Source organism: Triplophysa dalaica, chromosome 14 (genome assembly GCF_015846415.1).
Source record: "Triplophysa dalaica isolate WHDGS20190420 chromosome 14, ASM1584641v1, whole genome shotgun sequence".
Taxonomy (NCBI): Eukaryota; Metazoa; Chordata; class Actinopteri; order Cypriniformes; family Nemacheilidae; genus Triplophysa; species Triplophysa dalaica.
The window spans coordinates 8,027,757-8,052,080 of record NC_079555.1 but is presented as its reverse complement, the minus strand read 5'-3'; the positions used below and the strand labels follow the sequence as shown (position 1 = coordinate 8,052,080).

Here is a 24,324-nt window from a genome sequence, read left to right as displayed (position 1 = left end):
GTCTTACAAAAACATCCCTAAAGAGGGAAGGGATGGAGTTCTCAGAGCCTCTCGCTACACAGGAACAAGCCAAAAAAGAGGGTCTGAAGAGGGCATTCATCCCAGCTGACCCCCTAATTAAGAGTGCTCCACTACCAACAAAACATGCAGAGAGGGTTATGCTTTTCCTTAAGTGCCTGGAGGTTCGGCTCTGCATTGGTGCATCATTACAATACGGCTTCTCTAAGGTCAATGTGCAAAACTCTGAAACTAGTTTACAACGTACACAGAGAATGAAGGCATGTGTCATTTTTATACAAAAACAGTTTATTGAATTATCAACAACTGTACATATCTTCAGTGACAACACAGTTTGCTACATACTTTGGTGTGTGTTTGACGTGTCCGTATCTACCAGTCGTTTGCTCTTTATTTTGGGGGGGATACTAACAGTGTGATGCTATAAACAAGCTGGACTACAAGGCAATGCCTGTGTGTTAGGATAGTGTTATGGTCCGTTTGGCTCATCTGCAGACACTTTTTCTTTACTCTGTGCTTCCTGTATATGAAAGACTATCCACACAAACCACATTGTACATCACTGGGAATCAGAAGGGGGGGGGGGTTGTCAGGGAAAACAACAAAGTTATCCAAAATCCAGGTCTTCCACTACGAGACACGATGTTATGTCCTGATCATAACAACAGCACGATGAAGTCACAGGTTTGAGAGTAGTCCTCTACAAATTGGTAAATACAATCTTAAAATCCAGAACGATTCGCACGATGAAGGATTCCTCTGCTTGGAGGAGTCAGGGTCTCTTTCTCTGAAGCCAAGCAGACAGTCAGTTATAGATGCTCGACGAGTTTGTTTGAGAAATGAACTGCCCTTCCTGCAAGGCCTCGATTGTAGTCTCAGGTGCCTCGCATGGGCTTTAAGCCACTCGAAAAAAATCCACAGGACATTTTACAAAAACGCCTCTGTAATGCGATTTAGCTCAAAATTGTTTTTCAGGAGGGAGGGAGAAAACGTAAATTAGATTTCCATAAAAGGTCAGCCTGGAAAATGAACTTCTCAAAAGGGGAAAAAAAAACGGAACAGAATATCCATCGAAAAAAAGGTCTTAATCTAATTTCCAAACCTCAAAGGGGAAACTGAGCATCGAGGAGAGAACGAGAGAGAGAAAATGATAACCATCACAAGTGTAACTGGACACCAAAATATAAATCTATAAAAGGCATTTTAATACTCCATTATGTACACTTTTCACAAAGCCTCCACACAGATGAAGTTTCAGAACGAAGCGCTGCTTCACGATGCATTATGGAACATCCTCACAGCACATTGAGGAACAAAAATTAAACAATCCAACAAACAAAGATTGAAGAAAAACAGCAAAGGAAACATCTCTAGTGCCATATGAACTGGGCTGAGTGTGCTGTTGGTGGTGCATTGTGGGAGGTCTTGTAGGGCTGCACGTTTGGGTCCAAGTTCAGGTATCACAGCCCAGATCACCCCATCCCCCACTCGATCAGGGCAGTGGTGAGTCATATAGTCAGTGAGTGTGAGACAGGCAGTCAGACAGACAGATGGAGACTGTTCTTGTCTGTTTAAATAGGAGAATCAGTGGAGTGAGAAGTTGTCTTGTCTCTCGTCGCTCCTCCAGAGGCCTGAGCCGCACCAGCCTGTTACCTCAGTCTAGTAGATCACTTCATACACCGTGGCCTTCTTGTCTCCAGAGCCTGTTACAATGTACTTGTCATCTGCCGAGATGTCACAGCTCAGAACCGAGGATGATTCCTTTGACTGTGGAAAGAAAAGACACAAAGAATCTAGTGAAATCATCCAGCTTGAAGTTTAAAAGTCTTCTGAAAACGCTGACGGCCGTGTATACAAGCACTTCCCCCCCACCAGACAATGCATTAGCTTACGAGCCGAGCCCCTTTAGTCATAAACACTTGAAGGGTTATCATTATTTACTCTTAAACTGGTAGACGTGAGCTAGGCGAGCGGGCCCGTATCCGCACTAAGTGGTCAGGACCCAGCGTTAATAACATACTCCTGCCCATTTCCGCTGATCAAGGCGCGGCCTGTCAGCTGGCGGTCACCGTGCCCTTTCTACTGACTCAAGCAGCCCACACATTTCCTGTAGACAGACTGTATTGATCTCTGTACCTGGAATATGCTGGCGCCGTAGGGAGTCCTCCATGCATTCAACAGATTGTCCTTCCCAGTGCTCACGAACCATTTACCTTGTCAAGGGAAATCAAACGTAATTAGAGTTCTGAACAGAGTACGGGTAAAATGGAGATATGTTCAGAAAGCGAAGTAAAAGACAGCCTGGTAGGAAAGGACAATCAAAGTTCTGTTAAACTGGGGGAGCTGTGAGCAGTCAGATGCTGTGGGGCTTTATTACTTAATGCAAACTTAATGGAATGCAAAGATCTCAATTTTAGCCGCCATAAGCAGAGAGCAAAATCTAAAGTCTCCGTGATTTATGAAACAGATCATTGAGGTTTGAATCACAGAACACTTACCACAATAAGCAAACTTGAGGGACAGAACACAGCTCTCGTGAAGGTGCAGCTGGTACTTGTCAGGCTTGGTGTGGTGGAGCACCTCCACATTGCTGCTTTCCATGCCGACAGCCAGCCACTCGCCCGTAGGACAGTAGCCCAAGGAGAATATCTGTAATCGGGAAAAAACGGTCTGAGCGGCATTGTTTTTTTTATCCCATTGTACAAAAACGACATGAATCAGAATATGAGGGCCCGACCTGAGATGTGAAGTCATGCTGTTGGAGTTGCCGTCCCTCTCGGAGGTCCCAGGATCGAACTGTGTTGTCAAGACCACCTGTCCACAGCTTGGTGCCATCATGAGAGATGTCGATGCAACTGGCACCATCTGTGTGGCCCTGGAACTGCCTGCAAGTCATGCCAAGAACAGTGAGTGATAAGAAAACGCAGTTCACGATAGTACCATCCCAAAAACTGTGTTCTTGCCCACCTGACGAGGGTTTGGTTGTGAAGGTCCCAGACGGCAATGTTCCCATCACTGCAGCAGGAGAAACACACTTTAGCGTCGGGGCTGATGGCAAGTGCGTAGCAGGCCGGCGCCGAGGAGGTCAGTTCGGCTTTGATGCGGGGTGTCTGAGAGGCAAGATCCCAGATGGTCAGAGTGCTGGCCTCCCCTCCAACAATAAGAGTGCGGCCGTCGGGCAACAGCTTACAGGAGCGGATGTAGTTGTCCCTGTTCTGTAGAACGTGAGGCAATACAGAATTAACAATTCAATGTTACGAGATGAACCATTGGAGTGAAACAATTTATTCAATTTGTGCTTGACACCAATACACGTTTCAATACACTGTTGCAGATAAGCGGTTTACAAATATGCTGTAATAACGATTGAAGAATAAGCAGTTAAACAAATGGTACAAGTAGTAGTTAACGTATTATAAACAACAGCACTAGTTCAAAAAAAGTATGATTTTCGCCCTTACCAGACAGTCTAGCTGAGACACTGGACTTTTACTTCCAGGCTGACTGATGTCCCAGATCTTAACGCAGCCCTTGCCTCCAGTGTAGACGTGGCGAGTGGGATTACTGATAGTGACGGCACACACAACCTCCCCATGACTGAGGGTGTTAATCTGACGAGCGTGGCGGGGGATCCCTGGACCAATCAGAGCATCTGGAGGAAAGGGCACGGGCTGCATCTGTCCATCAGCGCTGACGTGAAAAGAGTAGGCACTGAGACAGACAGAGAGGGAGAGAGAGACCTCTTTAGTAATCTAGCAGCCAGCGGCGCACTGATTGAAGTGGCTTAATTAAATCAATTACAGCAATATGAGCAAGTAGTCTAAAATGAGGTATTAAGAGGGAAAGGTTGTGCACTTAAGCACTCTTGCGGAACCGTTACATAAATACTGTGGGAAAGAGAGAGCCGTCTAGTACTCTGTTGGACACTTACGGTTTCCCTCCGGAGATTGAGGTGAGGCTGGGAGGGAGGCCCGGGGCTCTCATATGAGGATGTTCGAAACCCGCCTGCAACAATAAAAGACGTGTCAGAAAAGCAATCCACATTAAAAAGCACAAAGACAACCTGTGTATAATGCCTCTGTGCAAACATTCACCCATTGAATATAACCCGACTTGATCGATGCATACTGTAAAAACATGCAACCGCAGAGGAGTGATTCTTGGACTGCTCCTTCATTTACCCGAAAGGATGAAGCAATCAGACGGTAGGCAGTGAGGTTGCCTGAGAGCCCAGTCAATGTAACGCTTATTTCACACCCAGTCACACACACTACATCACCTCGCGCTCTCCCTCCACTCTGATGGTGGGGGCTTTGGGGGAAGAGAGAGATCGAAAGCGAGCAAAGAAATGAAATGAAAGGAAATGGGAAAGAGAAAGGTAAGGTAGGGATCAGGCTTAGTTTAATCCAGGGGTAGAAATCTTTGGGCACCTCACAATTCAATCAGATTTTGATTACAACTTAATTTGTTGTGATCTGATCTTAAAATGATTCGTGATGCATCGCAATCTCTCAGCAACATAATCCAGAATGATCAATTTATACACACTCACCATAGGCGAGCGCCCGTAGGCGGCTGCAGCTGCCGCACTCATCTGAGGAGAGATGTGAAGGCCTGCGTAGGGGCTGGTCAGAGAGCCATTCATCTCGTGGTGGCCCATCATGGCAAAGGGAGACGGATATGAGAGGGGGGTGCGCAGAGCAGGGGCGGCTAAAGTCAGAGACACACATCCAATCATAAATCAGCATCAGTCAACCCCGGGAAAAGGAACTGAACTCGGGAGCAGGGAGATAAATCTCAATCAAAGACCTCTTTATACGGAGCAGCTTCAAAGATGCTTTTATGTAAGATCTGCTTTAAGCTCTGTTTAAAAGGCGAGCCTAGAAATTTGCAGAAGTTTTGGATTATATTTATGCAAAGAACTCTCTTCTGGTTACATTATTAGCTGTGTTTGCATGGTACTTTGTCGGAGGTGACGTTCCAGATTAAAATGGCATCCTTTCTAAAGCTGTGGGCATTCGTTATAAACTCACCTAAAGCTTCCATCGGAGGCTTGCCCAGGATGGGCCGCAGCCCAGGGGTAGTGCTGGTACCTGGGGTGGGGGCATCGTTACGAGGTGTGGGGGTGTTGGATTTGAGTCCAGGCGTGGAGGATTTGTCGTTCTGCAGATGCGCAAGTGGAAAGGGAGGGGCGAGAGAAACACAGAGAGTGAGATAGTGAAAACAGAGTTCAAATCCCCCCAAACGAGGCAGCATCCAGGCAGAAGATTTAAGTGGTGGCTGAACCTAATCCAATCCAATTCTGACAAACTCACTACTCCTACGAAACTATAAACCCCGCTATTTATCCCCAAACCCATTACTGCTACAATAGAGATGAGGCTCGTTTTATCCTTCCCTCGCTTCTCTCTCGCTAATCTTTTTTTTTGATGCACAGGACCAGAATGGTTAAACGCATTGAGATATTAGCAGGGAAGACATGGCTGATCCAGCTAGGGGAATGCATTATCCCTGACATTTACAGATGTATTTAAAGCTGAGGCTGAGAAACAGACATTCACTTCTGAGCCATTACAGAGAAAGACTGGAAGATCAGGGGGCGCTTAAGGCCTTCCATTGCTGAACCCCCCCACTCATCAAAGCCTTTTCTCAAACATATCCTGTAATTCTGCATCACAGGCACAGACCCAGATTATAATCATCAAACTTTTAAGGGTACAACACAGATTATTACAGTTTAAAAGATCCAGAAACGCTGAAACAAGTTAATGTGTATGATATTAGAACCATATAACAGAGAGATCCTTACATGACCGTGCTCTTTATTCTTAGAGGAGGGGGTGCTGCCGGAGGAGGCCACAGAGGCAGGGCTGTTGGGCGTGTCCTTCTTAGGAGGGCGTGGCTTATCTATGCCATTCTCAGGTGGGGAGTGGGCGGGACTGCCTCTGGGTGTGGCAGGGTCCTATTACATAAAAATGTGAGGAGTAAAGTTAATAATTAATATTAAACCAAGACATATGTAAGGAATAACTGAAGATGGACTGTTGAATTATTAAAACATGACTGCACCCCACATTACAGTGTGTTAATTTTCAATAATTCAACAGCCTTGAATTATTTATTCTGCTGATAACGCAGTAACCAAATGTACATGTGCATGCAAGTAACTTTTTATGTTTCTACACAGGAACAAGCTCCTTTGAGACTACATATCAACAAACCAAAGCAGTAGCTACAGAAAATCGACACAAACCATTAAAAGAACTGAAGAGTGTTGTAGTATAAATAGTTTTATATCTATATAGACATCTCACCTCATTGGAAACATCAACTACCAGATCGTCGCTTTTGTCTCCGTCACTGTCCTGAAAACACAATAATGATGCAGAAGGTAAGCATCAGCATTTCATTACAAACACTATTATATTACAGGTCACAGAACTCACATATCGGCTCATGCTGTCCTTGTCCTCCACTTTGCGTTTCTTGGAGTCCAGACTGTAATCAGATGAGCCACGGTGTTTTTCACTGGTTGTGCGCAGGCTGTCTGACGGAGAGATGGAGTTGTTCTGAGGAGGAGACAGACCGGAAAGGTTACTACAACCTAATTTATTCATTCATTTTGCATGAAAACCACCCTCAGACCCCATATGACTTCCGCATTATTTTGAAAAAAACGTACCTACACTTCAACTCAAATCTGATTTCACTTTGTTTTATGTAACATGAAAAAGGAAATAGTCAGTTCAGATTTTGAAATGGCTGCCATGACACTGACAGGCACTTGCATTTGACAGAGATCCAAGCTTAGAAAACAATAGCAAAGGGGACAATAACTATTATCACACCACAAACTTAAAAGCCGTAAGCATCTATTCCATTCCAACCCGCAGACTCAAAAACCAAAAACGGATCTAACATAATACCGTAAGACTTGCCAAGCCGTATCTAACAACCCACAGTAGACTAAACACAAAAAGTGTGCTGGCCGTACTACAGAGTAGACGAAGTTAACCAGACAAAAAAGCGGCTTGTATTTAGTACCCCACCAGCCTCCCTTCCTTCTTTCACTCTCTTAATCTTCTGGAAGAGACAACAAACAGCTACAGGAAAACACGTAAAGACAATGACCCTTTATCTGTGAGAGCCAAAAAAAATCTGTGAGAACCCGACTTGTGTTTGGGAGCATGTAATAGCCATTGATCTTTGGATCACATGTGGATATGTCCCGGTCCTCGTCCCATAGAAGATTGTGGGCCAGCGGTCCAACTAGACAATGACTATAGTCTGGAAAAATGCACAAAAAAAAATCTACATCCACAAGGATTGTGGTGACTATTCAGTGTACTTCCATGTTCATTCAAGCACCCAGCTAGCGATTCATCTGTAAACTTCAGATGGAAAAGGGAGTTTACTATAACTTGGGCCTTTCCAAGAGCTCTCGACAACATCCAGCTTCTAAAGCTTAATTCACTCCTTCCCAAGATCTTTCAGTTAATGTGAAGTGACAAGAATCATGGGGGGGAAGGTCTCCAGATCACTGCGAGCGTGAATGGATATTAAGCCGAGAAGATGAAGTATCAGACTGGGCCGAGAGCCCAACAGAATCAGTCTCTCTCTCTCTCTCTTTCTCTTTGCATGATGTCTGACCTTTAAAGAGATGCTTAGCCTGACTCATTAAGCATAGTCACCAGCATGCTATCAGATGACCTTAGACAACAGCAGAGGCAGCAAACACACAACTGCAGCCTGACGTCTCACTGCCAGAGGAGCTCCCTTCGCCTCAGACATAACTGCACCCATTCAGACCTCGCCGGGCGAGCAGAAACCCAATCTCACGGCCACAATAAGCCATCAGAGAGATTTAAACCCCGTTGAATAAATGCCTCTTACAAGGGCACGGAGATGAGAGGGAGGAAAACAATTCCCGCGTCTGTGCTCATACATATTTATCGCGGTAGCAAAAGAAAGCAAAGAAGGGGCGGTAAACAAGCCCAGATAGCAGAGGAGTGGGGAGGAGGAGAGAGAGGGATAAAATAAATCCCACAAAGGAGGGAGGGAGCCGACGTCGTCTTTAATTGTGATAAAATTATAGAGCCGAGCTAATCTGCACGCTGTAATACGAGTCATTTCCCATCTGCGTAGAAATGCGAGTGCTTATTTCATAAAAAGCTTGTTTCTCTATTAGTCATTTTAATGAACGCAGATTACACTTTCGTGCATGAGTTGCGTGTGCTTCAGGATGAAGGATCTTACTTGACATTTACATTAATGGAAATTTTCTTAGGCATGAAATGGGCCAAGAGGTGCTTTTCACCCAGTAAAACTAAGACAGATTGACTGTACCGGAACCTAGTGAATGGCCTATGCAGGCATCGTCTTAAAGCATCACTACACATCTTTGTAGATAACACTCAAAGAATATGTAATAAATGTTGCACATTTTGGGAAGAAAATAACTGAACTAAACTATATATTTTACACTTCACTTCATTAGCTTAGCATCATGCTAACATCAACCTTTAGTGATCACCTACGAGTCACATCACTCAGAAAAAGCTATAGTCTAGTTGTGTCATTTACAAGGTTTTGTTTCTTTAGACAGCTCACTGGGTTCTGGAACATAGCTATTAAACACAGAAAAGAAGGGGGAGATACTAGTAACTTGATACTTACTGTGCTCTCTGTAGTCAGCAGACCCCGGTCAGTGTTGAAAGACACGCGGAACGGCAAGACAAAACAAAACAGAGATAAACAAAAATCAGTTACCTTGACCAACTGACAATCAGAGATAAGGGAGGATTGCACCAGCAGGCAAAGTATGCATATTATGTACACAACACAGTTAGAAAAACATTAGCATGTGTCCCTTTCTAGCCTTGCCAAATTGAGCGAGAGAATATAAAAATAAACACTGCACTTTACTCTTCCTCAAAACATTTCAAAACTTTGCTCAAGCTGCACTCTTCTAGTCAATAAAAGTAAATGTTAAACAGGTGATACAAAGGACAAAGAGCTCAAGAAAAGAAAAAAAAGCTATAAAAGTCATAAAGCACTCCATATGACTACACTTCTTTTCAAGTCATACAAATGCTTTGTGTGAGGAACAGATCGAAATTCAAGTCTTGAAAATCTCTCTTGAAAATCCATGGTCACCATTCCCTGTCACTGTATAGAAAACATACTGCAATAATTTTTGAAAGAAGAGCAAACCTGTTTCTAAAGACATGATGAATTCTTCATCATTAATTTTTGGAGGAACTATTCCTTTAATCACTTTACATACTTTAAATTTTAAAAGGGCCTTTAGATCTAAATGGAAAGTCATAAGAGCAGAGTACTCTTATAAAGCCAACCTAAGAAGGTCAATAATGTCAGCAGCCTATAAGAGCAGCAAAAATAACCACAGAGGAGGGGTGTTATGAGACAAGAGCTTTATTCACATAAGAGGTCTTTATGACTGAGCAGCTAATGTTCCAATCTTCTGGCTTTAAATGAGAGCAGTGTATATGTGTGTGAGTGTGTGTGCTCCTTACCTCTGTGCTCCAGGTCGTGGTGGTTTTTTTCATCTTTCACAGGCAGGTGTGGCTGACTTCCCAGAGCTCCCAGAGCCAGCAGGCCCGAGCCAGAGCCGGTGACCGAAGGGATTCCTGGTGGCTGCAGGCCAGACGGATGAGGGGGTAAAGCCACAGGACCGTGGGCAGCATGAGAGAGGTGCTGGGCCTGGAGCTGCTGCTGCTTTGTAGAAACAGACGACAAGTGGGCCGGAGGGAAAGAAACAGAGGAATACACAACAAACTACACACACACATACGGTCTTTGGGCCACCCTATTTAGAAGCACAGGTGGGGGTCAGGGAGATATTTACAATTTCTCACACACTTGCGAGTCATATTTTGGGAACCTGCAAACAACTCTGTCTTTATGTTGCCGCAAGCTGCATAACCTCAAATTTTAAAAGCTTTAGTGTGAGGCGAGTTTACATTAACTGCGACTTCAATGCTGTACAAAAACAGGCATGCGATTCAGTACATTCACCTAATTAACAAATACTGGAAAAACTCCCGCTCCTACATTTGCTCTAACAAAAGAGAGTTGTCAAGCCCTATTTAAGATACAGTTTAAAGACAGCAGGCGTTGGAATGCTGTCAGCTCATTGGCTTAACACCACCTGCTCCTTAGCCCCATCAAAACGTTGGACAGCTATATTTACTCCCCTCACATTTGTGTCTGGTTATTACCCAAAGTATGAGTCACTCGAGAAAACCAAACTTTAAACAGCACTTGAACAGCAGCTGGGCTAAGCCTTCGTGTGTGTGTGTGTGCACGATGTGCGGCGGCGGCCAAGAGCGAGGGGTCCTGTGTTGGCACGCATTCAAGCCTCCAATACCTCCATCAATATTTGAAAAGCTTGGAGGAAACTGATGAGTATTAAAAACCACTCAGCATGGGAAGCGAGCAGTTTAAAGCAAGGTTAAATAATACTTAGCGGAGCCATCAGTTTAAAAAAAAACAACAACCCATCCTCAGCAATTTATTAGCATCCGCAGGAAAAATGAATTATTCAAGCGGTTGTTATAGCATATACCTCCCGACTTTTATCAAACCCAGAGTCAATCAATGACCATTTACGGTCATTATCCAAGAATCCAGCCCTGTTTTTTCTCTCGATATGGAAAGGGTAGATGTTATTGGCTATGTACGGCGAGCGTGGTGGTACAACCTTTCAGAATTACCAGCAGGTCATTAATGCCATGCCATAAGTAAATATCAATACTAAAGGCTTATTTATAAGTCTGGAATGCTCCAAAAGCTTGCCCTTTCCAGTGGGTAAATCATTATAAAGATGTCCATCACAAGGCCTTATTCGGGTTGAGTATAATTGCTAACAGCTTTGCGGATTATTTGCACAGCTGGCTGTATATTGAGGCTCGGGGCCTTTGAGATTGGCAGGAGAGCGAATGGTATATAGAAGAGCTCGCCTTGGGATTTGAACCTGCAACCTTACCCTCCCCAACACAACAGAGCTGCCAAGCCAATTATGAGCTGTGCCTCTGAGTGTGGATCTGTGAGGAGATGTGATAAAGAAGCGTGCGAGGTGTGCACGTGTCAGGGAGAGGCACCGAGTGTGGGTGGCACTTTAAGCGAAAGGGAGGAAGCGAAAGGGCAGGAGAAAAAGAGGCAGATAGCAAGACGAGAGTGGAAGTGAGTTGCATGAGAGGCGGTGTCGTGGCGCGATGTCAGGAAGTGAAGAACTACCAGGAATAAAAAGTAAGCGATTGTGTGTGGCTTCCGAGATGACTGACCGCATGGGAAATTAAAGAAGCGCTTGATTCATGAGGGAGAGCCTCCCTGCTCATTCCGGCTAATGAGCCACTGATGTGTAATATGCGTGGACAATAAGTGAACCCTCATTAGAGCCCTGTCCATGAAGACGAGAAAATAAAGAACTAAAACCGACGCCTCCAGTAATTTAATATTCCTACATAAAGACCTTCTCAACTGGTGCTAATCTTTCTCTCACAGCAAAACACTGAACGCTGGCACGGTGTAAAAATGAACAACGGACATATATAATTATAAGCGGCTAAATCAGACAAACACTTCTATTCTCAGGCGTCTAAGCTAAACAACCTCCTCTTGGGTTTTGTGCAGTATCCATGCAACGTGCAGGCCTTAGAGAGATCAAAACATAAAGCCCTCTGAATCGCCCTCTTGGCTACAAACACACTTAATTGGGCTCAATGCACAGGAGGGGGCGGTCTTAATAGTGAACCATCTTTACATGCACATAAACAACATTTCAACAAACACAACAGTTTCACATTTTCTAAATGTGCATAAAACACTATTTCCATGTTATTTTTAGCCTATTTTATCTCTGTTTAGTACTCTAAAATGGTTCAAGACTCGCTCATTAAGGACCAGCCAATTAGATCCAAAAAATTGATCTAGGCAAAAACAACACAAAGTTCACTAAAACCTGACCAAACTAAAATAAGAACAAAATTGAGCATGGAGTGAAAACTAAGGACAGTGTGGATTAGAAAGCTTCTTCTTTTCTAAAATAATTAGGACTAGTGTGGATAAACACACTGGTCCGGGCAGAAACGCTGAGCAGCACGAGAAGGCCATCTTAAGACCTCTGATCAAAGACATAGCACAGCAGAAAAAACAGCTGCCCTAGATGCATCCCATTACCGGCTCTGAGGTTCATCAATAAGAGATGCTGGTTTCTGCTCAGAGAAAAAAGTGTGTGTGTAGCACTCGTCTCACCTCTGACTTATACTATTTATGAAGACTCTGGCACCTACGTGAGCACACACACGAATCGCTAGGTGAATTACAAATGCTCCCCTACTCAAAAAACATTTATGTCTATCTCAAACAAGCGAGTGTCTTTCTGCGTGCTGTGGGAGACAAACACCCCTACATGGCATGAAAACATTCTCAAAGCTAAAACCTGTACTGTATTTTTACTTATTCTTAAGCACTGCATGATGTCAGGTGATGGCCAGGCAGTAAAATGTAATCTTATTATGGCTCTTCAAAAGAATCAGTCCAAATTCAATTCTTGAAGGGTTATTAACCTCTTAAATTATTCTGCTGTAATATAACATCAGAGCTATCATAGCGATCTTTCCAGAAGATAACTCAGAATTTAAGAGCAACCATATGCCTGCCCCCTTCAGACTTAACTCCAGTAATTATGTAAGAATAACAGTCACGGTTAAAGATCTAATTGAATTCCGATATCAGATGACGCAAACCCACCATCAACCCTTCACCTCCCCATTATTCGATTTTTCATTTGTAGGGCAAACCTTAAAGCGACAAATCAAAGCAAGGTCAACTTCTGTAATCTGCTCCGGATGCAAAGGGGTCAGATTTTTTCTCTACATGTTGATAGGGATCCGGGTCACTTGTCACTGATCAATAAGCAACTGTTAGGAGGTAGTGAGCATTTCTAGGAAAACAAATAGGTAGTAGTAGCGTTGAGTGTGTGTGCAAGATCGTATTTGTCCGCTAACACAATCCAGGTCAGCGGAGAGGAATGAAGCTCCTCTGTAAAACCTGATCTAATTAAAGGTATCCTAATTAAAGGTGTGGTCTAATCAAAGCTATCTAAAAAGAGGTCTGTACAGCTTTTAGACACAGACTCAGGGAACTGTGAATGGAAAGGAGACATGGGCTACATTTAACTGTACTAAATAAAGCTTAGATAAAGAGGAACATTGTATGGCCTTACATTAGATAAACAACTAGTGGCGAACGGTAATGCACGCAAATTAGACACATGCTTCTTCAATCAAGAAAGCCACAAAAATACAATAAAAACACTTAACGCATGCACTTCATATGTAAATACATTTTCCAAACATTAATTGGAGGAGCAAACCTGCACATGTTTAAAGAAACTATTAGGTTTTTAAATCAGTCTCAAAATGGTTAACAACACTTTAAAGCATCTATTCTTATTTATGTATCAATAGAAGTACAGGTTTGCCCCTTACATTGGGTAAAAAGTAGTAATTAAAGAGGTATACACACGGTGAGAGGCAGATTGGGAAGTCCACGTACCCCGATGATGGCATTCAACTCTGTCATTGTCACCTGCTTAGCACGTTCAACAGCTTGTGCTACCTGCTGTTGGTGCTGTAACAGGGGAGAGAGAATGATTAAATTCAGCGTCAATTTTTTGGGGGGGAAAACATGACACTTTTTAATAATAGTCAAAATGAAGGAAATAAAAACGGTATGTTTTGAATCTATGAAAAGCTCACCTCTTGTGACAGAAAAGGCATAATCTGGGCTAGAATCGCATTGAGTCTTTTGGCAATCTCAGTCTGGAAAAGAAAAAGTTAGAAAAAAGTGTTAATTTACTTCTGTTAAAGTGCACAACTAAGCCTTTTTAGCGTTTCCCAACGATTTAGCCAATTACCACGGCAATCAGAACCGCTTGACTCGGCACACTCCAAACTGCGTGATATTGACATGTGAAATATTTAAAACATTATGAGAGCCCAGGGGAGAGAGAGCACAGCTGCGATGAGTGAACACTCCAAACCACACAGAGAATGAGCCAGATACACTGGAGCTGTGTTAAGAGGACCACAGCACTTCACCTCTTATCAGCCAAGAGGAACAGCGTACTGCCACACACCTCTTCACTCTCAACTTTACATTTAAACCTTAACTATCATCACCACTTTTGTGTAATCGCATTAAAGAAAACCCTGCAGCAGTTGTTCAAGGCTGATTCTGTTCATTTCAAATGGCTCTCTTCACAACAAAATTACTGCCAAATCCTGTTGTTTAGCAGATGTTAAATAATGCAGACGTTCCCTGTGGACATGTTGGAAGCAGACAAATGTGATAAAAGACTTAAGTGCTGACCACAAAAAAAAACCTGTTTTGAAAATCCCCAATTTATGACTTTCCACCATCCAAAACCTGCACAAAAGTGATTTAAATGGAATCCATAGCTGAAACATTACAGCATCCTTGGTGCTTTAGGAAAACGAAGCAAAATATATGATGAAAATTAACCTCTTTCAACTTAACATGTTGAATATGTCCACATTAAGTATTTAAAAAACACAACAAAAAAGGTCCCTATTCTAATTATGTCACACTTGTGTCTAATGAACAAAGGTGGATTAGGTCCAGACCTGACAAGGGCTGGGGCCTACACCGCCCTCACCAGACCCCACCTTCATTTTCTCAGCATCCCACCCACAAGTCCCCCCTTCATCTAGCCCACCGCAGGGACCCGACCTTCATTCTCTCTCCACCCGCCTGACCGTTTCCATGGCAACTGCAGCCGAGCAGGCCCAGTCTCCTATCGCGCGCCGATCATTATGCAAATGGTACCTCAGCTTGACCGTAACAGCCTGTAAAATCATATTACGTGCACACAGGCAGGTCATTAAATTGAATTTTCGGCCTGTCGATCAGATGAGTGCTGCGCACGAATGGAGGATAAAAAGGCGAGCAATAGGAGAGGATGATGTGGGGTCGTTGTGAGAACACATGACAGTAGAACAGGGATGGGGGGTAAAACCAGGCCTCTTCACCCAAAGGCTACAGCAGGATGTGCTCCATCTCTCCCCTTCCATCATCAGAAGCCGGCAGCAAACAGTACGGCAGACATCACAGCCTCTTCCAGTGATGAAAGGAGCTCACATCACAGGTCTGGCACTGGCTTTGACCGAGACCAAAGGAGAGCGTCAGGAAAGCCTCTGAAAAATAACTCTGCTACAGATACATCATCTATAGAATTTATGAAGCTCAGTTCAAGCCAGGGCCAGAACGGAGCACAAACACATCACAGGGATTTCGCCTCTATTTTTCATTTCAATGGCAAACACAAGCCGCTGTGCCAACCAGGAAATTATTTATAACATATTGCGGAAAATGCCAAGCAGTTGCAGGAGCCAGACACAATATTTCTTTACAAGATACGCTGTAACGCCCAAGAAAGTTTAACTCACTCCCAGGAATATAGACGTGTGTCAGGGTAAGCAATATGTTCTTTTAATAAAAATAGAGAAATAGGATATACTGAGCATAATCTGATGGCCTAGATCAAAGACATCCAGTTACAACAATATGTAAAAAAGACTTCATAATGCACAATATAAAGGAGTGTTTACATTTTAAAGATCAGTGTTTTAAAGATTAAACTAATGTTTTTTCCCAAATGAATTTTACTGTGCATCACTTTACCACAACAAAACATTATTTTGTACCCTCCTATCAGTTACAAACAATAAAAATGCTTTTTCAGCTCACATTTCTATAATGATGCTACCATTTATTTTGCTCTATACGGTCCCATACACAACAGTCAAGCAAAAGCTGTCATGTTAAACATAACATGACAGGATCAAGAAGTAGTACCAGTGGTTTAGATTTCAGACACCTTACTAGACCCCAGAAGAAAACCCCAGAAGACTGCATCAACAAAACCGGTTGAAAAACCCGCTCAGTGTATAATCCTTATTTGCCGAGATAAACCGCGTCAATAACAGCCTAACATTTGACAGGATTTGCGGTGGGCTGGGGAGCATCGGACGCATTCCTTAAGGGCTTAACTCGACGTTGACAGCTGGCCGAGTGAGGTCAAGGGTTGTCTTATCTGACGCTCACTCCAAAGCTTCATACTTTATCTTACAAAAACAATCCCACCGTCAGGGGAAAACAAGTCAGACAACGGCAACGTACATAAAAAGCTAGCATGTGTTGCTTATAATGCGTGCTACTGTGATGAAAGCGCCACTGTGCATTGAGCTGGACGAGCAGACAAGCTTTTAGCTACAACCGCAGATAAAAATGGGATGTCACTTTAAGCAGATGAAAGCCTGCCTCTTAAGTGGCGAGCTTCACGCTCTGGTACACAATTACAGGTACTCGGACCTGTCTAGCACCATTTCAAGAGCACTCCAGGGCCAGGCTGTCAATGGCATGCTGAAAGCTATTTGTCTGTTGCCATCAGCGCCAGCAGAATGGAGTGAGACGCTGATGAGCATTGAATATAGAGGAAAACAACTGGTCCTTCCAGGCATGTGTCTCCATCACAAACAATACTTGACCTAGCCGGGGTGATGGGCCCTGTATTCTGCAGGGGTGAGAGGGTGGTAATGCTCTCTGACAGCCTTACACTCAATACTAAAGGTATAACAAGGTCTATATATATATACATATATATGTGGCGGAGGCAAGCGTGCTGCTTAACAGGGCTTTTTCCATCATTCAAATTTACCTGCATCGATCGGCATGGCAACCTTGCTACATTCCTCGCTACCTGGATTTGCGACCTAACCAACAAAAACATGAGGCAGGTCTGATTCCCACAATCCTCATTCAGCGCTACTTTAACAGAGGTTCTGTGTACTCACCTCAATGAGGCAGTCAGTTTACTTTGGCTCACATAGAGAGGGACAATCCAGCCGTTAGCAAACACTTCCTACGGCATCCCTTATAAATCATTTATCAGCGTCCCCGTGTCAAGCCAGGGCAGACTGGCTCAATCTGGGTCTGACAGTGAGGAGGAGCGTGCAAGCTTCCCTTTAGTCTCACAACAGGTAAGAAAAACTCTGCAGATCGACCCGAAATAATCCACACTGAGAGCACCTCAGTCATCACAGCAGCCCATTGACATGGACCAGCTGCCATTACCGTGGCTGTCTGCAGGTATCAGACACCAGCGTGCATTCTAAAATCCGCATTACGACTCAACTGTTTAAAATACAAAGCACCTGCAAAGAAATGGGAGAGAAACGGATTGCCTGGCAGTCGGAATAAATCCTCAGCGATGAGAATAATGCGGTTCGGATCTGGCAATCTGTGCTAACTCGGATGGTTAACCACTCCCTGCCTGGCACTCGTTCCCAGATTCAGTTTAACCCGGATCAACATAGCTGGACAATTTATGGTCTCTGTGGCAGTCCCTGATGAAAGTCAAGACGCTGAAATGGATTAACCCGTTTACATAGAAACAATCCCAACACCCTACACCCCCAATCACCTCCTCTTCTTTTCTCTCACACTGATGTCCCTCTACTGCTAGCAAGTAGATAAGTGGCTAACAGGGGCCATAACAGAGGCAAGGGGCCTGACAGGCAAAGAACTTGCCCTATGGACACTGATGGATCGCTATCCACCAGCTCCACCCAGATGCCATTAACCTTCGCATGGTGGTGAGGGGGAGCAGACTGGGTTGTCTCTTGAGGTGGCCTAACTACATCTGGTGTGCAGCACAATCTCATTATTACCTAGGGGACAGGAAATGTGCGATACATCAAAATATTGCCAGGGTATATCAGATTAGTCTTTGTAAATTTGGCAAGACAAAATTTGGAGGAAAATATCAAAGGAATATCACATACACTGAGAAAATGCAGGATAAGAATCGATCGGACCAAATGAATTAACGGCAGTCTATATTTTCCTCTTAGAGTTAATTTATATTGGTTGTCTTAAATGTGCTTACATAATAGTTCCTCAGCAGACTGTGCTCCCTCATTAAATCACATGGCCCCTCCTGCCAAAGTCCTTTCTTTAATCTTATCAAAGCTGTCTGATCACACTCTGCTCAGCACAAACACGAAAAGAGGGTTGACCGATTGTGTGTGTCTTTGTAACTCAGTCCTGATTTAAGCGGGTTTCTCACTGCTCAAAAGAACGCAATCCACAGACTCTCTCTCATCATCTCTACAGAGCACACTTCACTTGTCTCCTTACACACCGGTGCGACTGCCTTGACTGACGTATAAACACACAGCGTGCTCTCATAGATCTGTCTGCGACTCAGAGATTGTGTGAACAGGGATCAAAAGGATACATACCTGTTTGTGCATTTCAATGTTCAGCCCATAGGACATCTCATAGTACTGGAAAAAAGGAAGAGAGAAAGTATTCAGTTTTTGTACAATCTGAGCCACATCAAACATATCCACCTGATATGAGACAGAGGAAAAGAAAGTCAGATTCTAGGAAAACATCATGTGGTAAGAGAAGATCAGGCTTTTGATAGGCACATCAAAAACGTGTACTGATTTCATAACTCAACAGCTCGTCTTTCTGCGTATGATATTTATAATGGAACACAAATGAATATCTAAAAATCTTTGCCACCTTTTGACTAACAGAATTCCAAGACTTTGAATGGAAGTAATTTGTGAATACTGAATTTGTTTTAATCCTTTTATAAAGATTGCACTGACAAAACTCCATTTCTAGGCCATTACATTTTACAGCTTAGCATAACAAAAAAAACTTTAACAACTAGTGACAAAATAGTTTGTTATTTTATGAATTTCTATTGTTCTGAGGCCCTTGAAACTACTCTGAATTTTTTTTGCAACAAAGGAAATAGTAGTACATTAAAATTGAAAATGTGGTATGTTAAAAGCTTTTGCATACTATATAAAGAACATTTTGTTCACATAAAAAGGCCATATTTATCTTGAAGAAAAAACAGGGTTTCCCCATAATCTCAACAGTCCTCTGCAAGTCTAGATGCTGACACTATCAGCGCAAACAGTCAACGTGGGGATTCTACACTGTGTTTACCTAACCTCTCCTCCTCCTCTATGACTGACATGCTTTTTCCTGTGAATGGAATGTTTAACTAGCGTCCCTGGGTATTGGTTAAAGTCATCGCTTGCGTGTTTACACAAGATAAGAGAATACACTTCCACAGTTTAACCTTGTTTAGCTACATCGTGAAATGCTTTGTTTTCCTTCTCTTTATCTTAAATCCTACCGTGAGGCTGTTTTGATCTGAAATATATACGGTTGGATTTAGCCCGTTGGCATTGTGTAAATTATTAAATTTGTGATTAAGATTAACGTTGAATTTATATGGCTGTTTGTTTGTGGGTAAAATCTGGTTATCCTAGAAACAATAATACAGAGGCTTTGGATTTCTGTTGCAATTGGGTATTTTCCCACAGACGCCTCTGGCACTCCTCCATCACCCCTCACCCAATTTACGGCCATGCATTTGTCTGAAAGCAGCGTCTCCTTGGAGAATAATCAGATCCACACACAGAGGGAGGTAGAGAGAAGGGGGAGAAGAGGGGGGAAATAGGAGGGAGGGAGAAAAGGGGACAATGCTGTGGTCATTGACCCCTACGGCTAAGGGGTGGTGTATGAAAGGGCCCGAGGCTAAGAGCAGTCAGTCAGGGCCCTTTAATAAAGCAGGAGGCTGAACTAAAAGCACCAGAGGGGGTTTCACAAACACACTCGAAAACACACACACACACACACACACAAAAAAACACTACCTCAGACATAAAACAAGCCATCTACCTTCAGCTCTTCTATATGACAGCAGATTGAATATTGGCTACTCTTACCATAACATAATGGCGCTGCATCTCTGTCTTCTCATTGGCCAGTTTGTCGTACTCCACTTTGAGACTGCGTGCGGTAAAAGAAATGACCAGTTAGAACAGTTCCTTTTTATCACTGCTTCACACACAGAATGAACAAATAACACGTTTTTCATAGAGTTCATTTTAAGGCAAAATAATTTATTTTAATACCCAAGTAAACACTGAACCGATTTGTTTGCATCTGAATATAACACAAATTGGCCGAACTGTAATTTACAAGCTATTTTCAGGCATATGACTTTAAATTATTACCTGTGATACTGGGCTTGCAGGAACTGAAATTCATCTTTGATCCTGTCACAGGACTCTGCCACTGTGAATTTGAAGCCTGGCTGACCAGGCTGGTGGGGCGCCTGAAAGACAGCCATCACATCAATCAAACTCAATTACATCCTCGGAGAACCAAATTTGTTTTCCACCGACTGCAGAGCGAGGCTCTAATGCATTCTGGGCCCTGGGAGAGCGGCTCTAATATTTCAGCCCGAATGAGGGCTGGTGTGACATCTACGCTACAGTGACATCTGGGATATAGCTGGAGCACCGGTAGCATTCTGACAAAAGAGGCAGGGGAATCTTTACAGTTCTGGGTCTGCCTGAAGGGGCAGCCGTTTTAGTGCTTCACATAAACACCAGCGGGAGAAATGGGGTCGCCTCGCTTGGATGGGTCCAAGCGTGCCAAACCGCGCCTGTAAAATACTGTTGTTTTCACCCTCCCTCTCTTATTTTTAACGTAAAGACTGAACCAGGTGCTCGTGGTAAACAAAACTGTAGAAAACTGAGAACAAACACATTTACAAAAAGAGGATCAACAGAATTCCTCACCATTAAGTACTTCATTAACGAATAGTGTTTTTTTTACCACAACCTAAAGGTGCTTTCCAATTGCCTTTCTCTTTCACTTCAAAGCATTATCACAGACATAGGGACTAGGGTGCACATCATGAACATAAGGATGCCGTTCGTCATGGACGGACGGCTGTGCCCTTGCTCTCCAGCTAAACTGATGCAGATGTAGCAATTATGTTCTATATCAGTTCAAGATGCCCAACTTACCGGATGCCGGCCCTGTGGATACATCTTGTAATGTATCCTTTATTTATTGGAGCTCTTTTTTTGCGGGGGTGTCCACTGTACCCGACAAAACAATCAGCCGGACACGAAGCCCACTCGACGCTGGGGGGCAAAATCCTCCTGCTATCAGATCTTCGCCGCTCGTTCCCTTTCCCTATTCGTGCAAACAATGAAAAACAAACAAACAGACGAGGAAGAGACGTGAGAACCTTGAATTAAAGCACGGGTTCATAACGACGGTTTGAAACTCAATAACTTGCGGTTGACAACAGGACGCGGAAAGAGTTTTACGTGCGTTCGCATGAAAAAGAACTCGGTTTATTGTTGGAAAAAATATCACACTAACCTTGCTAACTAAACGCTGTAATGTTGTTTGCCACCGCTGGCTGGGAATTTCTACAAGCTCTTAAGCTAATGATCGGGCTTGAACAATCAGCACTTTACATCTCGAAAAACACGAAAACCACTAACGTACATTCAGAGCGCTCGAGCGAAACGACACGTTTCGCGCGTAATAATATTGCAATACAATATCTTTAGATAATTATTTGTTAGCAACTGACAATACCACATCTATGTCGTCATATTACATAGTATAACCGGAATAAGTCAACAGAGTGATGAGTTGAGCCTGTGTGTGAGGAGCCATTCAAGACTCGGTTGGATAACAAGCTATTATCGCTAGCTAACCTGCTAGCCCATCGTACCTGTCTTTGTGCGTCCGAACTGCCGAACAGCTTCCACCGTATCAGCAACTGCCAACAACTTCTGAAATGTAAATCACCGCTTTAATTTCTAGCTCGAACGAAGGAAACGGTTCCCGGTGAGCGCAAACGGCAAGAAACATCTCCCGTGCGCGCGCTCTCTCTCTATGAAAAGAGGCGACTCGAGGAGAGTCTGTCTCTCCGAGCGCAGGTCCGAGGCAAAGCGATAATAAACGCCGAACTCCACGGCACGGGAAAATGTTCGCGTAATCCCCCAGAAAACACTGCCAGAAAAGTACTTCCGATTTTGAGGAGGTTTGGAAGGTTTAAATGTGTAACGTTGTACTTCTTCGTCGCTCGAGCATTTCCCCTTCGTCCAGCAATGCAACCCAGTGCCACACACAGACAGTCTACTGACACGAGGGCTGTGCTGCCGCGAGAGCACCTCTTTCCGACCAATCGGGTGAAAGAACGGAGAGTTTTGCCTTGCCGTCCAATTGCAGAACTGCGTCCCCACGTGGGGACTGCGCCCTGATGTATGACATCATGCTCGCCATTTTAGATCAGAACAGGTAGCTTGCAATGCAGTCGCTGAACATTTCTAGGTATTTCTAAACAAAGTGGAACGACGTCAGCGTGAAAATAATACTAATACACAATAATTTCCCTTTACACCTAAATAGACAACAACATATGAATTGCATCGCGTTATTCTGTTGAAGCATAATATGTTTACATCAACGTATATATCATTATGTCTTCTTTTTTTAAGGGAAACGGCAAACTATGAATGGTAGTCGTGCTGTAGACAAGTAGACTTTTATTAATGTAACGTTAGCTGTGTTATTTTGACTGATGGCTCGGTTAAATTATGATTTATAGTTAAAAGATTTTGTCTGGCTAGGAAGAGTCCATAAAGGTTTTTATTTATTCGCATTTAAATGGTGCACGTTCAATTCCGACTGTCTCCAGCCAATGTCACGATAATAATATAATTTTGCGCCGCAACGTGTACATCTATAAGAATATGACCTATCATCAAGATGGACAGATAGCTAGCGTTGGGAATAAGATGATTGTTCTGGTTTGATCTCTGTGTACAACGGCCATGTCTGAGCTCAGGAGAAGCGCCCAATCCTGTGCCGTTTCTTCCACTGGACCCACGTGGGTTCCCTTTGCGGCTTTACAGCCTCTCGGCCAATCACGAAGTAGCAGTCATATTCTCTCGGCTGCAATTGGACGGTAAAGGTTAAGGCTGTCATTCAAGAAGGCTCGTTGTCAATCAGTACCACGCGGGGTCAAGCGCTGACAAATGCCTGTGCTTCTCGCTTTTCTGCCCGTGAATAGTGCCTGGAATGGCTGCTTAATTAGCTTCGAATGGCTTTTCTTTCCAGTTCAAACAATCTGTTACTACCACGTGGTAATGAGAGCCTTACATAAAACAAAGGCGCAAAGGAGCATGCAAACACTTAATAACGTAAAAAAATCCCTCACTCATAAATCACAGGTTACCCATGTACCAATAAAGTCATATTAATGTCATTTACGTTTCTGTGAACCAAGGGAACTTAATAGTAATTAAAATCTTGTCTACTATTGACAATTTTAATCACTTTCATACTATAAAAAGTCGTCACTGATGCTTTAGCTATAATTTTACTTTTAAAAAGAAAGTTTGTGAAATGTAGTCCGATTATGCTAAGTTAAATGCATACTATTTAGACATCAATAACCACCTTGTGATTAGGGAGTATAATATTGCATGTTGCTACCAACAAAGATCTACATTTTTTGTATATCTTTGATCATGATTTTTTTCTTTTGTGGTCAAGGACTTGCCTCTGAATTTATATACTTTTCAATTTTAAAATATGCATACCAACATGCATAATCTACAACATCTAAACACCAGGGTGGTCTCGTAGATTTTTAACAATCGCAATACACCATGAATTTGTTTAATGTTTATTCCTGATCTGGGACTACTTAAAGCTCAGTGACGTGAAGACTGTAGTATTTATGGACTGCGGTTTGGGTTTTGAATTGGGGGCGTCATGCACAGAGACACGTCAGGTTCTGTGGTTAGACCACTCTTGATTCTGTCCATCTATTTGACAAAAAAATCAGGAGGTGCTTATCAGCGTTGTTTCTTTGTCTGAGAAAAAAGCTGAACGTACGTGTGTGTGTGGGTGTCAGAGTTGGCAGGCTAATCTCTCCCAGGCAACCCCCCCATCCTCCTCAATATAAAGTGCTTGGATTTAAAGCAACAAAAGACTAGGCCTAACCCCAGGGAGAAGGCCAGGGCCCCTCCACCCACGCAGACCTCCGCACTGTTTATTTACACGGAAACCCCAGCCACTGTGAAACTCCCACCCCCCAGAACTTACACATGCCACTATTTGCAGAGGTGTTTTTAACTCTTCACTGAACAAGGATAACTGGCCCGATCAACCAGAGCTGCTGCCCGGTTCCCACTCACCCACATGGCCCTCAAACATATGACTAAAAACAAGCTGCCTGCACTCAGACATTTGAGTAACAGTGTATGTACAGATTCCAGTTATTCAGGTAGTCCTGCGTGTTTTGATGACTTCCACTCAAACCCATACTGCCATTTGAAAAAAAGC

The 24,324-nt window shown here is 43.3% G+C and overlaps 1 protein-coding gene across 1 annotated transcript; it reads right to left on the bottom strand.

Annotated features, from left to right (window-relative positions):
* Nucleotides 1-285: 285 nt before the first annotated feature.
* tle3a (TLE family member 3, transcriptional corepressor a) lies at nucleotides 286-22,867 on the bottom strand. The gene is made up of 21 exons (XM_056765813.1): nucleotides 21,701-22,867; nucleotides 20,976-21,147; nucleotides 20,175-20,275; nucleotides 19,884-19,947; nucleotides 18,369-18,413; nucleotides 13,803-13,865; nucleotides 13,570-13,674; nucleotides 9,555-9,753; nucleotides 8,695-8,702; nucleotides 6,465-6,587; nucleotides 6,333-6,383; nucleotides 5,828-5,980; nucleotides 5,052-5,181; nucleotides 4,571-4,728; nucleotides 3,950-4,023; nucleotides 3,480-3,729; nucleotides 2,986-3,233; nucleotides 2,756-2,903; nucleotides 2,517-2,667; nucleotides 2,155-2,231; nucleotides 286-1,785 (listed from the first exon to the last, which is right to left on the bottom strand). Exons 2-21 carry the CDS (start codon nucleotides 20,997-20,999, stop codon nucleotides 1,678-1,680), a joined length of 2,280 nt encoding a protein of 759 aa, XP_056621791.1. The 5' UTR covers nucleotides 21,000-21,147; nucleotides 21,701-22,867; the 3' UTR covers nucleotides 286-1,677.
* Nucleotides 22,868-24,324: the final 1,457 nt, after the last annotated feature.